Source organism: Coccinella septempunctata, chromosome 2 (assembly GCF_907165205.1).
Source record: "Coccinella septempunctata chromosome 2, icCocSept1.1, whole genome shotgun sequence".
Lineage (NCBI taxonomy): Eukaryota > Metazoa > Arthropoda > Insecta > Coleoptera > Coccinellidae > Coccinella > Coccinella septempunctata.
The window spans coordinates 33,547,973-33,568,080 of NC_058190.1; the positions used below are offsets into that span (position 1 = coordinate 33,547,973).

The following is a 20,108-nucleotide window of genomic DNA, read 5'->3' on the forward strand; positions in this document are numbered from 1 at the left end:
TCATGTCTGAAAGAGATTTTGGTATAAAATACTTCCAGAAAATGAAGACTACCCACTTGATTATCAAACACACAAAAAATTTTGAGAGAATGCCATTTTCGATTCAACAGTAGAGTGATCAGAAAATTTTTTGAACATTTGAAAACTCTTCAGGAATTCAATTAAAAAAAAACATATTTATCTCGAACGGTTATCATGATGATCTCTGGCATTGAGTACACATTCAATACTCAATCGACCAGTTGCAAGAAAATCCGTTAAAATTCAATGCTCCATTAAAAATTTAATCCTCTATTATACCCTTCAGTCATGACAGTTTTAAATTTTAATAGGGCATTAAAGCTTAATGGACGTTTCTGCAACTGGACCAATGTATCTAGTTGAAACCATTATAACCATTAAATTTTCCAGAAAAAAGGACCTTCCTCAATGGATACATATGAATTTTGACAAGTTGGGTGTTTCGAAATCAGAAGTTCGTGTAGATTCAGATATGATCTTGTTTATCTAATCAATAAGTCAGAGGAAGAGCTGCAGATTCTTTCATGGTTTTCTTGCAGAACTGTCTCTCTTTATTGTATAAATTATTCTACTGAATGACACGCAAAATAGAGTTTTAATCAAAGGAAGGATTTTCAAGCGGAAATTATTCATAAATACTCAAATACTAGATTCATCTTCTTTTCTTACCTAATGAAATTATTTCTGAGGAACTTAAGGGTTTCATTCCAAAACGGCCCTAGGTTTCAATGCGGAATATAATTGTTCAACTCAATTACTACTGAAAATATTGCCGCTCCAATCCCCGAGCTGGCTCTTAATTAGAGAGCTCCATAGCTCAATAATCTGATGAAGCATATTCTCTGTTGAAATATCTTCTCAGAAGAGATTTGTGAACGTCACTTATTCATTTAATGCTCAATAATTAGCGATGATGAAGTTGAAATGAAACGTTCTGTCCAAGGACCATCTCATAATATTTCAGTAGATATTCCTAGAAAAAGTTTTAATTACTTAACGGAATTTCTCTAGAGATTGATGGAAGAATATCTGAGGGAAATGCTCTTGCTAAATTAAATGAGCTATGATTAAGTTCTGAGCTGTTCAGAATTCGCTCGGCATAGTTCCAATATTAAGTCAACATAATGTCAACGATGAATTTACCATAATAAATGCGGACTTATTCATGATATAATTTTCTACTCGAAGTCCTTCGAACGTTCGCAATCTTCAAGTGTGTTACCATTTTTAGTGATATTGAGGACTGAAAGAATCGAGTCAAAGTCAAAGTAAACATATTTATAAAATTCGCAAGAGTTCAGAAAATGAAGGAGGAACAAAATTTTTCGAATAGAAATGCGATCTTTTCATAACGAATTATCAGATTATGGATCTGAAAGTGAAAAACGTTGTTTTATCTTTCAAAACATTCGTACAGTTCACTGGATTAAAGTATCGAATTTTCAGTAATCCTCACATATGATATTTACCTGCATAAACAGGGTGCTCCACGGAGGATGTTTATAGAGAACTAATCAAAATTTTGTACATATTGGGGTTTTCGAATATGAATTTCCTCCTGAGAATATTTTCTAGGCTACGAAGGCTTCCAGTTATAGTGGAAATAGCCTAATATTTTCTTATTTCAAATGGCACACCCCTTGCATCGTTAGATTGTTTTTTAAATGGCAATTTCAACAGTTAGCTATACCTTGCAGAAGAAGTCAATGGTTTGTGAGTTATTGAGATTTTTGTGAAGGAAATGGAGAAAACAGGAGGTCACAATTTTTCAAATATGTATTTCTGCTGGATACGTTTTTTTTCGAAATAATTTTTACTATTTCTTATTCTTCCATTATTTAGAATAGGGGGGCTGAACTACAACTTTTTCATCCCAACGAGATACAGGAAAATGTATGGCACATTACGTCATTTTTCGAGAAACCAATAATGCCATCAACTGCATTCCCCTATCATCTTTTGTTTTCTAGTTATAGGCCAAAATTAAAATTTCAACTTTGGTCATTATCTCCGTTTCTGTTTGTGCCAGGATGTTTAAATAAAAACATTATGGAGACACATTTTCAATAGCAATCAAGTAGCGTACTATGATTTTTTCCAACAGGTATTTGCTGAGCTATAACATAAAGATGTGTTTTTCATTATTAGAATAGTACCTAGTTCAAAATAACTAAGAAAGATTGAGGGCGATGTATGATATATTTTTGAAGCGTTAAAAAAAATGGCGATTCTTTCGTCATTTTAAACTACCGTTTTCATACGAAGAAACACAACTAGCTCAGCAAATGAACCTCTTGCAAAAAATCATAGTACTTAATTGCTATCAAAAAAGTGTCTCCATAATGTTTTTATTTCAACATCCTAGCACAAATAGAAACGATAAAGATAATGGCCAAAGTTGAAAACGCACAAACTTCAATTTTGGCCTATAACTCGAAACAAAAGAAGATAGTGGAATGCAGCTGATGGCATTCTAAGTTTCTATATATTTTATTTTATTTATTTTATTTATATAAAGTAGGTATGTCAAAGAACCGTCCGTATGTCACTGAAAAGACAAGGCTACATATCAAGAATACCAAAAAAATTCCTTTAATGCCACCCCTACAAAAAAAAACGAAAAATAGAATTTTGTCAACGTTAGATAATTTCAATAATGTCTTTATATCTGATGAAAGTTGTCTCCAAGTTGATGGAAATCACTTAAAAAGTATCAAAACAACCTGTTACCCTTCAAATCTCTTAATTTTCAACCAAAATAATGGTTTGGGGAGCAATATCTTAGGTTAGTGCTACGCCTATCTGTATAATTGATGGAAACAATAGGGAAAAGTATCGTGGCATTCTAAAGAGAGTTGAAGTGCGCACAGTACGTTAGCCTGAACGTAGACGTTAACGTGAGAAATTTGAGTGGTACCATGTATACGTCAGACTTTAAACCTAACCTATTAATTTCTATTATATGTGTATTTGTTTTTGTGGTTTCACGTGTAAAGAATAAAACATATTAGATTCATTGGCATTATTGTGGAAATAGGTACTTAACAACTTGAGTATTCTAACTTGAAAGATGAAACCGTTGGGATATTCTAGGTACATATACCTTTCATGAGACCTTTCATGGGCTATTATATTGAGCCTCTATTGGAATATGTGTAGAATTGATTTTCTAATGATTTAGTCCTACACATGATAAAGAAAATTTCCACTTGGAAGTTTTTTATCAATGAAATGGCGACAGTGTTGCTTAGAAACATGAGAATCAGACTAGAGTTTCAGCCATTTCATACTGAATGTAATCTGATAACAAAGTTATTATAACGACTAAGTCCATGGACGTTCCGACGATAAATGAACACGAAGTGTGCTGTTAGGGTAACTCAAAAGTAGTAGTCGCAGAGGTCTGTAAAATATTCTAGGAAGAATGTCTATTGTCGAAAATCCCAACATGCAAATTTTCAGCAAAAAATTATGATCAGTTCTCGATAAACTTTTAATAGGACATCGCGCTAAACCACTCTTCATACACTGGTGTCCTGAGTCTTCTTCTGTCAGGTTAGAGTGCCCACATTTCTATCGATTTCACGGTGTCCTCGTGATAATTCAGATTACAGACGATTCAGCCTATTTTATCAAGGATATTTCGTCATCCTGAAAGTTCTGTAAGGGTGATTTTGGTAAAATTATTCTGTTATTCATTGAAAATAACCCTTGGGAAACTGGAAGGGTTTCGACTTCATTCGGCAAATTAAGTCTGAATACGGCTTCTTAGAAATTGAATCTCCCTAGTGACAACAACCAATACGCCCCTAACGAGCCTTCGCGAACAAGATCAGGATATCCCCCTAAATCATCCAGTTCAAGGCGTTCTTCACCCGTTACCGACCATAATAAACATCTTCCAAATCATTATTTCGAAAAACCTAGATGTGCTCCCCATAATGATAATTATCCTCGTGAAAATCACACACCAAACATTCGCATCCCTCTCATATAAAATAACCACTTTTCACCGTTAACCGATTCAGAAAGTCGTGTTAGTTTTGTGTTGCGGTTTATGTAATTACTTTAATGGCTACACAACAGTACAGTAGCCGAGCGGACGGAAGGGGGAGGTCTTTGAAATAACGCCGCCGAGACTTTTATGCGCCAATGAAAATATAAGATTCCTCGGAATCTCGAACTATAGCTTTGATTCTCGATGTTTTTATGAGCCCGCGGAAATTTAATTCTCGAGTTATATTTGCGCCGCTTTTTGCGGTTTTATTGCAGTCGTTGTGTAATCGCCGCACGGGGATTACGGAGTGTTCGCATGATCGTTTTTAATCTCGTTCAATTCCTGGAGAATTTTCGGAAGGGTGAACTTAAAAGCTCTCTAGCAATTTGGACCTATGGTTTGAGGGGTTAATCAAGATTTTTAAAGTTGTATTGTCAGAAACATTCGCATCGTCATTCATGTACCTACTATATAACTTGCGATCAACAAAAATTCGTCGTCAAGTAGGCTATGGAATTTTGAACGTCGATATTTCCTGTCTAAACGCTTGTGCTGCACTTTTTCGGCTTCGTGGTTATCATCTTGTTGATATAAAAGACACAAGGCACTACACTCAAAATTGCTCAATATCTCTCTGGTTTCACTTATAGATGATTTCAATAGAGATGACAAATGGTGTGATAAATGCGGCGATATTACAGAAGATAACTTTAGTTTTACGATGAAATTGTAATTATTATGATGGTTGACAGACAGAGAGTTCCCTTTTCTGCCCGCATGGTGTCGCCATTGACTGGGACAAAAAACTCCTGACATACCCGCGAGTCAGGCAACCCTTCTCGTTAGGACAAAATATTTATGGAGAATTAACATATAGTGTGATTCATTCATATTACTTTTCTAGAACTTTTTTACAAAAAAAAACATAAAACCACGTCCATTCAAGATTCATATCTCTTGAGTGTGAAAATAGTAGACTTAGGTTAAAATTTTTACCAAGAATTTCTCATACTGCCTCAGCTTATTTGGATTCTTATTTTCTGACTCAATGAAAGAAAAGAACGTTGGGTAAAATTTACAGGTAAACTTTCCAAAACAGTGCCTTTCCACTTTCCATACAAAATTAAGATGTATAGGTTGATGTCATCCTTGATTACATTTTAGGAACATGAAGTAATTCAAGGAAAGACATATTATGTTCAGTCTCGAAATATCAACCTTCAAAATTCCATCACCTAGTTGACGACGAATTTCTTTGAATGCACGTAATAAGGCGGGGTCTTTATAAATGATGTTATGTTTTATTTTTGAACATGAAATTACTCGAAAATTACGCAATATAGATACGACAAAATATAATATGTAGAACAATTTTATCTTACACACCGTTCAGACCGTTCAAATATTCATTAGATAACAACTCAGTTCCAAGAGTTGGGCTCTTTTAATTTTTGGTATTTTTATGGTACGTAATGGTCATAATGAGAAAACTAACGTGGGTGATATCTTCTGTTCCACAAAAAAATTATTTACTGTTTTCACATTTTTTCTCATAAGATTACCAGGTACTCAACATGGTTGTCATCATATCCGATGTTTAACGATGCTAACAGATATATTTGAAAAAAAGACTAGAATGTTTGAATGTTTGAAGATATTTCAGGTGGAAAGTTCATTGTTGAGTGTGAACCTCTAAAATACCATGGCGGTGAATCACATTCATCATTTATCTTATTTTGTCATGAAAATTAAAGTTGCGAATTTTTCCCAAAAAAAAAGTTTCAATAAGGGTGGCTATGTGATTTGTCACCTATCAAAATCTGTCACTTAGTCATCCTTCTTTAATACTCTTTGCCTATAGGATGTTTTCGAAGGCGAGGCGCTTTTTTATAGAAGGAAAAAGCCATGAATATATGTCACTTCACCAGAAATTGTGCCACCATAAATTATTCAAGATGACGGAGCTATAACCCTCGGAATTTCGACAAAATTTCAGTAAATTTCAACTACAAGACTGTGAAAGGTGACTTCTATCTGATTTTGTCCTGACAAATCAGTGCTAGAATTTACCCAGTAGCAAATCGATTATTTAAATTTTTTTACTGATTTTGTTTCAGAGACTGGGAGTGAAAACCGTAAAGAGTTTCAGAAGTTACTAAATAATGATAAAAATTCGGCGATTCCAAGTTTCTATTTTCATCCTCACGCAAAAATTTAACAGGTCAATATTCTGAACAAAACCACATGGTTGATTTAGTCATCACGAGATTTTAATTCAGATCACAATGGATCTAGGGTCGTATTAGGATCTATTTGAAGAAATTTATTCACTTCGTCTTTTTGAAAGTTCTGCATAGGTAATTTTTAGCGAAACGCTTTCTCCTGACCAGTTCTACCTTCATTTAAAACAAAGCCTCACTTTTAAATACACCCCGCATATAATATTGGTGGCTTAAATGATTGTTAATAACTGGTGACTGTTAATAACTGTGCCCATATCTTCAGTTTTATAGTACTGTTTGTTGCGTAATGTATTCGCTCTTCAATAAATTCTACCAGGAAATTGATTCATTCAGGATAGATGACTTCATTATGCAATAAAAATTAGACTTCCTCATCTCATATGACAACGATTAGGAGTCGTCATTGAATTGATAAGAATAATCACAAACTTATTCGGAATATTTAGCAATAGTTTTCTTTTATTCCTAGAGATTAATAGAGATAAGTCTCATCCCTAAAGTCCGTATCCGTTTCTTAGACTTATCGCTTCCCTTTGATGACACCTAACTCTATCTCCTCGCTTCAGCATTCAGCGTATCGTTGAGAGTGAATTACTGCTAGCCGAAAGTGAAATTTCATGCTAGACAAAGAACATTTTCCGCTGATTTCCTAAGTGAAATCCACCTCTCTGTATATATTTCACGTTTCCACACCGTTGTACCGCTGCGAGCTGTCATTTCAGGATATTGGAAGCGCTATCTTCAATCTCGAAGTTCAACAAGTTCACTCCGTACCTTTTCCACTCCGTCGCGATGAAGACTCTGTGTTTGCGGAAAATAATCGAAAGAAAACACGGAAAAATTCGTCAATAGATCGAGGCCACTTTGAGTCGAAGATAACTGAGGGAAAACAGAGCGGAACCACATATGAGATACGAATACCTAGAAAATTATATTTGGAGGGATGTCTGTGACAACACATTTCGTTATCAATGTCTTGTAGGCGTGCGGAAAGTTATTATTGCCCCGGGTGAACGAGGTCTGTCGTTAGGTTGATATTTCTTCAAGTGGTGCCGATTTGTCAATATATATCGAATTGAGAATGGAGTTTTGGGGGAATTTCAGTGCCTTTGAGTGTAGAGGGGAATTGGAAATTTTTGGGATTGCAGGAAAAAACCTACTCTCTAATGGGATGGGATGTTATTTTTTGGTGTAATAAGCCTGACATGTCCGAAATACAGGGTCGTATCCATTGATAAAAAATATACAGGCTGTACACGCATAGTGGCGAAAAAATGTGAGAAATGATTCCTTGTCAAAAAAGACTTCTCATATACATGTTTTCGAGCAGCCTCTGTTTGTGCAATCCCTTAAAGGGTTTACCTGCAAAGCAATTTTCAATTTCTTCTGAGGAACTGACAGAAAACCGGCAGAAATGAAATTAATATTCCATGGGAGCGAGAAGGTGAAAAAATTTTGGTAGTGTTCCCCTATGAGGAAAGTATGATAACCGCTTACTAGGTAAAAACGACTCACGCTACTCATAAAAAAAATTTTTTCTCAAAAACCGTTACTTTTAGCAAGAAATAACGGAAACCTCATTTGGTTGGTAAATGAACTAAGTTGACAAAAATTTATTTTCAGATGCTATAATTCATAAGGAAAACAGTTTGTTGTGGAACTAATTCAAGATTATTTTTTATTTAAAAAATTGGAGAATCCAAATTGTGACATTTCAATTATGCCAGAGGCGTAGAATCGAGAGAGTTTAAATAAAAACTATTTTCGCACGCCACTAGTAGATAGGAACGTTCATTTAACATTGTCTACTGAGGACCATTTATTTGAATTGATTGAATCACAGCCGTCTAAAGAGAGTGCTTTAGAAGGTTGTGATTTTATTGCTCCAATTGTATTAAATTCTAATACCCGTTTGCACCAAACACACTTAGTGTTGAATGTCCCTTAAAATGAACCCTTAATTTAAATAACATTGCACCAGCTGTTAATTGACCTTTAAATAGCTAAAGCTAACCTTAAATTTAAGTGCTCCTGTAATGACCACTTGAATATTTGAGGGCGCGATTCTAACCTGAAATAATTTGTTGAACTGGCTGCAGAATTTCTCATTTTTTATGGATTTTGAGAATTGAATGAATTCATTACCGAAAACCAAGCCTTTTCTTATGACTTCATTGTAATGTCATCAGTTTTTTTATTTTCAATTTTGTGTCCCAAAACATAAAGGGTGAGTTGGGAGGAACGGACCAAGCTCCAGGTGTGCATTATACACGTGAAAATAATTTCAAAAAACCCATATGTTCTTATACGATTCTCATTTGTTTTCAAGATATGGCGTAATTAATATGTTTTAAATATTTGGACGAAGAGTTTCTAGGAGTACTGATTGGTCGCGGTGGTCCATTTAGTTGGCCTCCAAGATCTCCAGACTTCACACCACTGGACTATTGTTTGTGGGGCTGGCTTAAAAATGAAGTGTACAAAGTGAAATTCGACACCCTAGAGGCCCTAATTCGACGCATTAGAAATGTGGCAGTGCTTGTCGAATAAAGACATTAATCACTCAAAAAAGCAACAAGAGCCCTTCGCAGACGAAGTACAATGTGTTTAGAGGTAAATGGAGGTATTTTTGAACATATGTTGAAACAGCGCTATGATTGAAATCATGTTAATGTAGGAAATTTTGTTTGTTTGTAATTACGCCATATTTTGAAAACAAATGAGAATCGTATAAAAACATATGGGTTTTTTGAAATTATTTTTACGTGTTTGATACACACCTGGAGTTTGGTTCGTTCTTCCCGATTCACCCTGTATACTAAAGTTAGCAGCAAACTTTTCTCTTCTGTTGAGAAATTGTCGATTACCACCACATGCTTGGCAAACATTCACCTTATTCGTTAGAACAAGGACATTCTCTTCACGTTCCTTTTCAACAAAAATAAAACGTTTTCCATTGTTATTGAGATCCATATAAAAATTACAAATTCGCATAAGACGTAGGTACCTATCTTACAAAGAAGCAGTTGTACCTATATAAACATAGGTAACATTTATTTGACAATCTTTATCATTATCAATAATAATGCTAATTTAATAACAAAGAGAGGTTACTTTTTGATAGTATAGTAATAATATAATAATTTACTAGAAACTGACTGACAGAACAGTAATGTTAGGATAATAATGAAATGACAACAGTCTCAGTCATCGGCAACCAGCCAGCCAATGAAATGGCTTTATTGGACTAGGATGAAGTTTCACACAAAGAAAAACTGAAATATCACTAGATAGAAAAACTTAAGGGTAAGTAAATTCAAGCGTCCATTTACTTTGAACGACGCTAAAATAATACTCTTTTTGATGGAAACTGGTGCAAACGGACCTCAATTGAGCAAATCATACCTTATGGGTTTGAGGGTTTGGTACACTACCTGTAATGAATTCTGGTGGAATAAAACCAAATTTAACAAATCTTTCTCTTTCTACGCATAACCAAATAATCCTTGATTACTAAAGAACCATGAAATAGAGTAGAATGTTAATAAGCATCGTCACCCCATAAAGAAATAAAAGTTTAGAGAAATGTAACTTACCCATGGATTGGCAACCAAATGGCACTCGAAATATACGTCGGCACCCTCCTTAATATCACTTGCGTCCAGGCCGTGACCTAAATTTAACGTCACTTTGGGCGGATAAAGAACACGTAACATCCACGTCCTTTGCTGTTCGCTGAAAGGAATGCGGTGATTTGAGGCCTTGCAACTCAGCACAAGACCGTGATCGGCTGAGGTGGGTGTGAACGAAAGGGTGCTCGTTGTCGTGTTACCGTCAGCAGAGACAGTTACAGTTCCACCTTCCAAAGATAAACCATCCTGAAACAAAGAAGGAATAGCTTCAACTATGGATTAAAAAACCTCCAAGATTCACCCCGAGACACATTTTAATAAATTTCAATTAGTTTGGATCATTCTCTATCAAATTTCCGCGTTTCACCTTATACTGAAAAGAAAATTATTCGAACCCGATTTCACAATATAAGACAGGCACTGCTTGAGTGAACTTGCTCAAGCAGTGTCTGTCTTCTTTTCTATGACAGAAATCCTTCTTATATGGTAATAAGGCTCCCCAATTGACTTCCTATTGATCTCAAGAGTACCGCGCACCTCCGAAGGTTTTCTGTAGAAAACATATAATATAACACTTTTGTTATGAAGCCGAGAGTCAAGTGTTGGATTATAATTAAGTTTCATGAATTTTGACTTCTAATTATCAGAAATCAAAGGTAAAATACAAGGTACTTCGTAATGTAAACCTGGGTTTGAACCTCTGATTTAAACCATTATTCACACAATATTCAAAGATTATAGTGTAGAAAGATATGAAAGGCCCTTATATCTCTTGTAAAAACCGACTACATTTTGGCCTGTGTTTGCCACATTTGACAAAGAGATGGCACTAAAAACGTACTGTTCAATAACAGTTATCTATTTTATAACAGAAGGGCGTGAAATTCGAATTCTATTCCTTTTATGATTTCCAATATAGATTTTGTTAAGACAATGAAAACAATTTGACGATTCCTAAAAGTAAATCAATGAAAATTTTGCATTTCTGAATATATTGAAGGCGTAGCAATTGAGAATCATTAAATGGACGTATAAAGGTCATAATTTCTCCTAAATGGACCATTCATGCAAGGGATGCTTCCTGCATACAACAATTTACGTGGATGAACAGTTCTCAATTGACTTGAAGTAAAATGTTCACTGCACATGGTGTAGTCAGTAGTATTTGCTCAACTCATTGTCTTTACGCCCTGAAAATTGTTTCCACTTCGGAGCACTGAGAATGAAAATCGATGAATGACCGAGTCACATGTTTCCAGTTTTAATACTTACATTTCCATGTTTCATAGTAAAGGAAGTATTTGATCCACAGTTCTTCTCCATGCAATAATATTCGAACGGGATTTTAAGGTTTTCACCAGGAAATTAGACGAATTATTTAATAATCAACAACTAGAAGGAGCTAGATCAAAACTATGGAGAGTAGAGAGAAGGAGAACGATCGCTGCTTTGAGACCATAGATTTTTCGTTCCCTAAAATATGTACCAATAAGGTAGTTCATGTTTTTGCCGAAAGGCGCACTGGCGATCACGGGATGACGAAATTTTGATTTAAACTGGTTGAAGTTGGCTGAGTGAACTGTCTTCCTGGTGACAAATGATTAGAATAATATTATTATTTTCGATTTTTGATAAGAGAATAACATATTATGACCATATGAAAGGTTGAAGCGTGGGCTAGTGTAAGAGAGAATTGATTTTTCTATTTTTCATTTGAATTGTCCTATACATTTTAAATGTCTTAAGTTACCTATAAATACCTAATTATTATCATAATATCAATGTATTAAGATGAACAGCCACAAATACGCGCCAGTTGTCCTGTTGATTATTTCATGTGAAATTTTTGTTCAAAGGTGAAGTTCATCTTAACTTGAAACTTCCTTTAATTCCTTATATTGATGCAAGATGATTTTTGTTGAAGAATTTAACATTCTTGTAATTATAAGTTAATTCCTTCGGGAGATACCCATTCCCAACCACTTCATCATATGCATTTCATCTTCGGGTTAATATTCTTGAAATGTACAACTGATGTAACGTATTCAAACTTTAGCCAAAGAAGATAACGAACATTAATTATCCTCAAGCTAGTGCATATTATGATATTACACTGATCTCTTGTATTTTCCAAATAACTGGATTTGGTATGCCTTCAATAATTTTGTATAAACTTCAATTATGTTCGTCACATATTTTCCGAAGAGATTCGACATTGTGATAAAATACGTAATAACCTAAACTTTCACGTAGAACGGGCAACATAGCGTTGATTTAAAACCCAAAAATGTTTTGAGAAGCGTCATAACCCCACATCTTCGTACTATACCGAGTGAAATGTGTCAAATTTGTATGACCAACCGAGTGTTAAAATGAAAGTGAATGGAGTATATGACAGTAAACTATATCGAAAAAATATTGGCATACATTTCACCAATAAAAGTAACAATTTTCTTCCTATTGCCGAATAAAAGTTATTTCAAAAACTATTCATTGTTCAGTTAAGTCGAAATAGAAACTGAGAAGTACAAATGCAGAGTATCTATCGATTCTCAGTCGCCTTATCCTATTATACGTTACGAATACTACAAAAAGCAGCACGGCCATTAGGTTCGACATTTTCACTTCCGAGTTCCCTATTCAGTGACTGCTTGTGTTCGATAACTCTTATTCTTTTTTGAGAGCTCTGCTCGTGTTTTCAATACTTCCAGCCGTTTTTCCCACACTTCTTTCATTGTCGATTTGCTAAACCGACTCTTTTCATAGAGAATGAAGACCTGAAGAATGCTGTTTTTCACACCCCATCGTTTCATTCTTCATCGATAACTCCACGATGGGGAAGTAAAGGCTTTTACTCAATCTTTATTTTTTCATCCATACAATTTGACGCTTGTTTCAAAGTTATATAGAGAAAGATAATGTTTATTGTTATCGCAGCTCAAATTCTACCAATAAAAAGTTGTCTGAAATCTTTATAACTTGTTCATTTATGTTTTATCGTTTTAAGTCCGAATAAAGTGTAAATTTTGTGTAATTTGTTGGCATTCCTGTCTTATATTTGGTTTTGAAAAATACGATTTTCTGGGACAAACGAGACTCGCTTTGTTGAAGTCCTCTCACATTTAGAACTCAGATGGGTACCTCAGAAGATTCATTTCTCTTTACATATGTAGTATTGTAGTATGATTTGTTGTAAATAGGAAATAGGCCTTGAATCAATAATATTCTCATTCGAACGTGCCTTCAATAGTGTAGTAAAAGTTTACCTATACTCCATTCACTTTTATTTAAGCACTCGGTTGGCCATGGAAATTTGACACATTTCACTCTGTATAGTACGAAAATGTGGGGTTATGACGCTTGTCAAAACATTTTTGGGTTTTAAATCAACGCTATGTTGCCTGTTCTACGTAAAAGTTTCTGTTATCACGTATTTTATCACAATGTCGAATCTTTTCGGAAAATATGTGACGAACATAATGGAACTTTATACAAACTGATTGAAGGCATACCAAATCCAGTTATTTGCATGGAAAATACAAGAGATCAGTATAATATCATAATATGCACTAGCTTGAGGAGAGTTAATGTTTGTTATCTTCTTTGGCTAAAGTTTGAATACGTTACGTGAGCTGTAGATTTCAAAAATATCAACCCGAAGATAAAATCCATATGATGCAGTGGTTGGGAATAGATCTCCTGGAGGAATTAACAGATAATTACAAGAATGTTAAATTCTTCAACAAAAATCATATTTCATCAATATAAGTAAAAGGAATTAAAGGAAGTTTCAAGTCGAGAGGACCTTTGAACAAAAACTTTATATAGATAAACAATTAACAGAACAACTTGCGCGTATTTGTGGCTGTTCATCTTAATACATTGATATAATGATAATAATTAGGATTAGGTATTTATTGGTACCTCAAGACATTTACAGTGTATAGGACAAGTCAAATGAAAAATAGAAAAATCAATTTTCGAGAACTCATTCTACGATAACATTCATCGAAAATCCTGTAGTAAACTTATCGCATTAATTCACTCAAACATAAAATTCTCAAATGCCACCATTTTTTTGGGTCTCCCAATAGAAGGAAATTCCTTGTCATCCTCTTCATTCACAATCTTTCTGATTGTGGAAATATTCAGCTGAAATATAAGTCGTTTAGATTCAGATGAAACATTATATGAATTCTCTTACATTGAATATGTTCGCTACCGCCTGACGTATTGTGGATTTTAGAATATATCAGTGTATAACTATTTGAATGAGCGGACCTGAATTCTAAATAGCACTTCCTGGAACCGTGTCTCTTTTTACAATCACTTTCGGCATTTCCGTAATAAGAATTGATATTAGTTGTGGCAACGGCGTTATGACATTAACGACATTTCATGATTGCCAACCCTACTCCATTCTTGTTACAAAAACTCGAGAAAATTATTTCATGGCCAACCGACTGCTAAAATAAATGTGAATGGAGTATAGTTGTTATCAACGCAAACTTTTATTGAATTTTTTTTTTGAATTGGAGAAAAATCTTTCGTCAGTAGATTCTACGTATAAAAATGCCTTAGAAAGTTCTAGTTTCAGATTTGTAACTTCAAAGACAAAGAAGTCATGAGAACTTTTCGAAATCGTCAAAATCTCATTTTTTGCTGATAACTCAAAAACAAAGAATCGTAGGAGGCTACGGTTTTAACCCAGTATATTGTCTTCATATTCGGCACAATCTTTCGTACGGAATGAATCTCAATCAATCATATTTTAACCGTTTTTCAGTTTCCTCATTAAATCCTCCCCCAAAGCATGAAATATGGCGAAGAATCAACATTGAAATACCAATTAGCCCCGGAAACGCATTCGGCTGTGCGAATTCCTCTGGGAACATCGTTTTCTTCTGAAATTACAATCTAAAGTTCCAATTAATCACGGATGACAGTCTTGCCCCAGTTATTTACAATTATTGATACCGCGGGCCCCCTACCCTCTTTTCAACATTTTCGGGCAGAATTATTATTTTCATTACGGACGGAAGAGGTGGGGGTTACTCATCTTTCCTCCGACAATAAAGCCATTAGTCCACCGAAGACGATGGGTAAAGGTAGGCACACATAATGAATATTCATACCCATATCCGGACAGTTTTGATCGCTTCAGTTCACAGGGAAGCGGAATCGGTATTTAATTGGAAGCGAGGGTGGGTTCGTGAATTTGAGGCTTTTCAGTTGCGTCATCGACAACTGAGAAAGAAATCTCTTTTGATGTACCTGTAGTGACAATGACAAAATATACTCAGTTCAATTCAACTATGAGCACTCAGTAGTAATTGGAATAATTTTTTAACTGCCTTTATAGTTGGGGAGTCGACGATGCTAAATAGGGATTAACTTGAGCGTCGTGGACACCTAGTGGATTTTGAAGACTAGATGGTAGAAAGAAAGGTTTTATGATGTATGCACTTTCAGCAGTAGTGGGGAAAGCGCCCGCAGGTTCCCAACGATGTAAAAAAAAATACTGAGGTGTACATATTCGAGCGTGTTAGATTAAGATACTGTATATGCCCTACGTCCCTCTGATAATAAATTCATGTACATCTGATAGTCTGCGTGGTGAGGCTGGCCGTACGGAAGAGTTGAAAATGGCGAAAAAACTAATTCGAGCGTGTCAGATTTTCAGAGGATAGATATGTTAATTGGAACCAATGAAAGCTACTTTTAATGGGACTGACAATTCGGAAGTGACGCAAAGTCACAGCGGTCCTTTGAAAATGCAAGAAAAATCGTTACTTGTTCATATTCAAGCGTGTCAGATTTTCATACAGATGGTTTATCTCGGTGTTTCAGACCTGTTGACTCATTTATCAGGCTGGGTTTTCTTAATCTGACAGTTTGAAGATGATAACAAAGATTTTTTTTTAAATATCTCCCTTCCTGTACTTAAAATCGTTTCTGTATTCATTATGAATGTTGTAGATACAAAAATTCTATACAACTTCTGCCTGAAGCAATTTAACATACCTCGTTTTCGAGTTATAGGGTGATAACGGCGAGGAGCTTTACACATGCGAAAGGCCAAGGTCAATGTAGAAACCCAGTCTAAAGTATATTCATCGCCATATATCTCAAAAACGTTCACAATAGAAAAAATTGCCTTGAATAAAATTTGTAGAAAATATTATGCTCCTCAACAACGTTCCACAAACTTTCGAATGCAGAAGTCTTGCAACTCGCAAGTTGTACAACAATTGAGACTCAAGTAACGAGGGCCCGACTCAGATGGAGCGGCCAAATTCTGAGGATGCAAGATACAAGAATCCCCAAAATAGCTCTGGCGAATTGAAGAAGAAATTATAAGTCTGTTCTTTTTTTATATCTCTTTCTAGATTTATTCCCGATAACGATATACAGCAATGAATGAATGAATAATGAATGCGAAAACAATTTGAAGCCAAGGAGAGGAGATATTTAAAAAAATCATTTTTATGACTTTTATTACCAATTTTCATTATTTCTGCTCGCTGAAACTGTCAGATTTATATTTTTGAATCTTGAATCTTATACTTAAAACTTCATCAATACCAAAAATTGCATGGGAGATCTATTTACCGTTCACATATTTCGAATCTGGAAAAGCTCAGATACAGAAAATCGATTTCGATGGAAGCTTGAAATCCGAAATGATTTCATGTTTGATGAAAATCGAATCTCCTGAGTCGGTATTAATCAAAGTAATATAATGAAAATAACAGATGATACTCAAGAATTGTGAGAGGGGTGTCAGCTGGAAAAATAGGTACATATTTATAAGCATTTAACCTTAATATGATCAAATCCAATGAATAATTAAACTAACGATGTCAGGAAACTTATGTAAATGGTGAACTATCATTCTATGCAATATATCATTAGAATAATGTTACTTCAATATTATGCTTTCAATCTATTTACTATCATACTAACATTATGGTACACATTTTTGATGATCCCACTAATCATCTTCGAACTTTTGTATCAGTTTCTCTACAGACAAATCAAATCTGATCTCAAATCAATGACTTGGACTTTTTACTTTACTTCTCACGATTCAATTTTATCATATCGATTTTTCAAATAAAAACATCTATGGAGGAAGATTTCTAAAGCAACTTATATTGTTAGATAAGTGGGTTGGACAGTGTTCGAATACTAGGTAGAATAAGTGTTTTTACCACCTCCTAGATGTTATGCACGGTGGTTACCAAATATGACCTATTTCCATAAGCAATAGCTTCAATTCCATAATTCTGACCGAGTGGAGCACATGCCTATCCACAAACAAATTCTCCGCAAACTATTGGTCCGCAATTGGTTTTGTGAACGTGTTAAAAATTAACCATGTCCCTCGGATTTTGCCCTTGTCTACGCTACTGACAAGTTGCCAAATTTCAAGTACGAACTATACGGTGCTTCAGACAACGCTATTTGACCGACGCAGAATCCCCTCTTCAGAGATGTCAGATATTTCCGCTTCCGCTGAAGAAAATCATACTATCGTTGTTCACGTTATTGAATTAACTCTTCATTGTGTTAACCTCAATTTGTATAAAACTTCTCTAACAGTTCATCTTATCTAAGTAATTTTCTTTCAATTCTTCTCATTCAATTCTGGTGCTCATTAGTTCTACGCAAAACGCAATGTACTCTCAGTCTTACTCATTAAATTCCCACGTTCTTTTAATGCTCCCATTATGTATGAAATGTGTCCACGTGTGAGATTATAAAGAATCTACAGAAAATATTGATGATCCTCATTTGTACTGCTCATTTTATAGTTTTTCTGGAATAACCTAAATTATGTGCATCCTCGTGACTAAATATTTTATTATAGTTCACAACTAAACTGGAGCTTCAGACCTCTCTTGATTTCGCACATGAAAATGGGTATGTTACACCAGAATTGAACACTCTCATGTCTTTCTCATTGATAATGAATGCTGATACTCTGATATCTGATACTCTTCTCATTAATTTGAATCAGTTTATTTAATTTCTCCAGTCAATCCTGTTGTTAACATCTCACTTACATATGACTAATTACTGTTTTGGAGTTTCAGATGAATGAATCCTCATGTTCTCCAGAATGGACCCTGGATTTAGTTGATTTCCTTCATAACATGATCTGAACTGCTCTTATATGGTAAATGGTTCAACGGTCAGTAGTAAGCCATGATACTGGCTGGTAGTTTCTCGTCTTGGTTCCACCTCGGAAGGTCTGCTCTGGGAATCGTGTACTGTCTTAATTATTATGATCTGATCATTATACTTTGTATTCTCATAGATATATTCTCATTTCATTCATCCTGTTCGATATACAGATTAGTTTTCAAGCCTACTGCTCTTCACGAAACCAACGATTAGTGGTTTCCTTCTTTAGTTTCTACTCTCATTTTATATCTCTCATGATTTATCAATTGTATCTAATACTTATAAGCAGTCCGTCTCTGTGAATGCTTTGTTCAATGATCAATTTTGCCCTCCTTAAGAACTACGTTTTTTTAATATTATAGCAATTATAATTTCATTGCTCCACTCACATTTAATGTAGGTACGTATGTAACTGTAGAGAATTCACGGCGCATGAATTCACGGGTAAATTCTCTGGAGAATTCTCGGCTGTTGCAAACGGGCTTGAAGCCCGTTTACTCGTGAATTCATGCGCCGTGAATTCTCTGCAGTTACATACGTACTTTTGGTACAATTCACTGTTCAGTTGCATCTCTTTGCTGACCAGACTTAAATATTTTAGTTTTCACCTCTTGGCCTGCATCATTATTACAACTCAGCTTCCTCATTAAAATACTTTATTTTAACCTTTTGTTTTTCTGATGGAATAAAGGGGCTCTTTCAATCAATTTTCGTTGACTGCCATGTCACTGTAAACATTGTGTTAATATTGAATTTATCAATTTTTCTCAATGCCTAAGTCTGACTTCGAGTGACTTCCCATTTGAACTACTCTAGATTATCTCTGTTTTAAGTTGAATAATGTCACTCTTAGTATATAGATGTTGTTAGCATTTGTCTTTATTACTGCATTAGCAGCTCTTCACAACATATTATACGAAGATCAAATGCAATATGTAGCTTACTTATGTAGGGGAGACTGGGGAGGGTTGATACGTTTTTTGGAATTTTTATTCTGGAAACTGAATTATATGAAGAAGCAGGCCTTTTCTTATATTATATAATTCTTCAATTAATCGTTCAACAAAATAAATATAGAAGTCGCAAAACATAAACATCTTATTCTGTACAGAACGTTGAACACAAAAACATGCAAACTGTCTCAAGCCTCCCCACATATGGGAGGATTGATACGATGTACTGGGAGAGTAATCGAGAGGATTATTCAGCTCAGTAGGTAGGTCAGCAATGATACTGGCTTGCTTTGGTTCCATGGGTGTAGAAAAATCAGGAAATTGTCAGTTAGTCACTTCCACACAAGAAAAGTCGGCCTCGTTAAATACATGGGGATTGTACGGTTTTTAAAAATCCCTTTGATATGTTGGATGGTGAAGACGCCTTCATGTAGGCCTATCCAACTAGCTACGGAATATTTTTTGAAGATGATACATGTATCAGGCCTCCCCACGACAAATGTCTCAAACCTCCCTGAAAGCAATTTTTAAAGTGATTTATGTTTTCATCTTATACTCATATATTTTGAAAAGCGAATAAAACTGTAAATTGAGTAGTTTTATGCATATTTCCCAGTGAAATGTTTGTTTATGCCGAAGAATTAATGCATGATAGTAGGTAGACAGAGCAGATTCTCGACCACAATGGCGACTGAAGAGTAATCCGACAAAGTATGATTCGGAGTACTTGAACATTATTATGTGGTTGGATTATGAAATGTTATACTGGTGTGTTATTAGATTGATTGATGAATATTTTTCAGAGTTAGATGAAAAAATCGTTGTTTAATTAAGGGTGGTGTCTCTGTGTGCGTGAAAGGAAGAAGCTATAAAGGTGGTCCATGATTTCGTATAATAGATAAAATTGGAAATGTTTCTTTGTTCCTTTGACAGAGGTTTATTCAGTATAATAGATGAGATTCCTTTGACAGGGTTTTTTTTTCTTATCTATGAGGATGTTTCGAGAAAACTATGAGTTTGGGTCTTTTATCATAAAATGACAATTATCTGAATTAATGGCCACTCTTTTACT

At 34.9% G+C, this 20,108-nt stretch overlaps 1 protein-coding gene across 4 annotated transcripts in view; it reads right to left on the reverse strand.

The window, feature by feature from the left end:
* LOC123308564 (nephrin-like) overlaps positions 1-20,108 on the reverse strand; it is a 508,306-nt gene that overhangs the window by 194,906 nt on the left and 293,292 nt on the right. For all 4 annotated transcript variants that reach the window (XM_044891287.1, XM_044891288.1, XM_044891285.1 and 1 more), the window contains exon 5: positions 9,858-10,139. In XM_044891287.1, the coding sequence (XP_044747222.1) occupies positions 9,858-10,139 (282 nt within the window). The remainder of the gene's footprint in view (positions 1-9,857; positions 10,140-20,108) is intronic.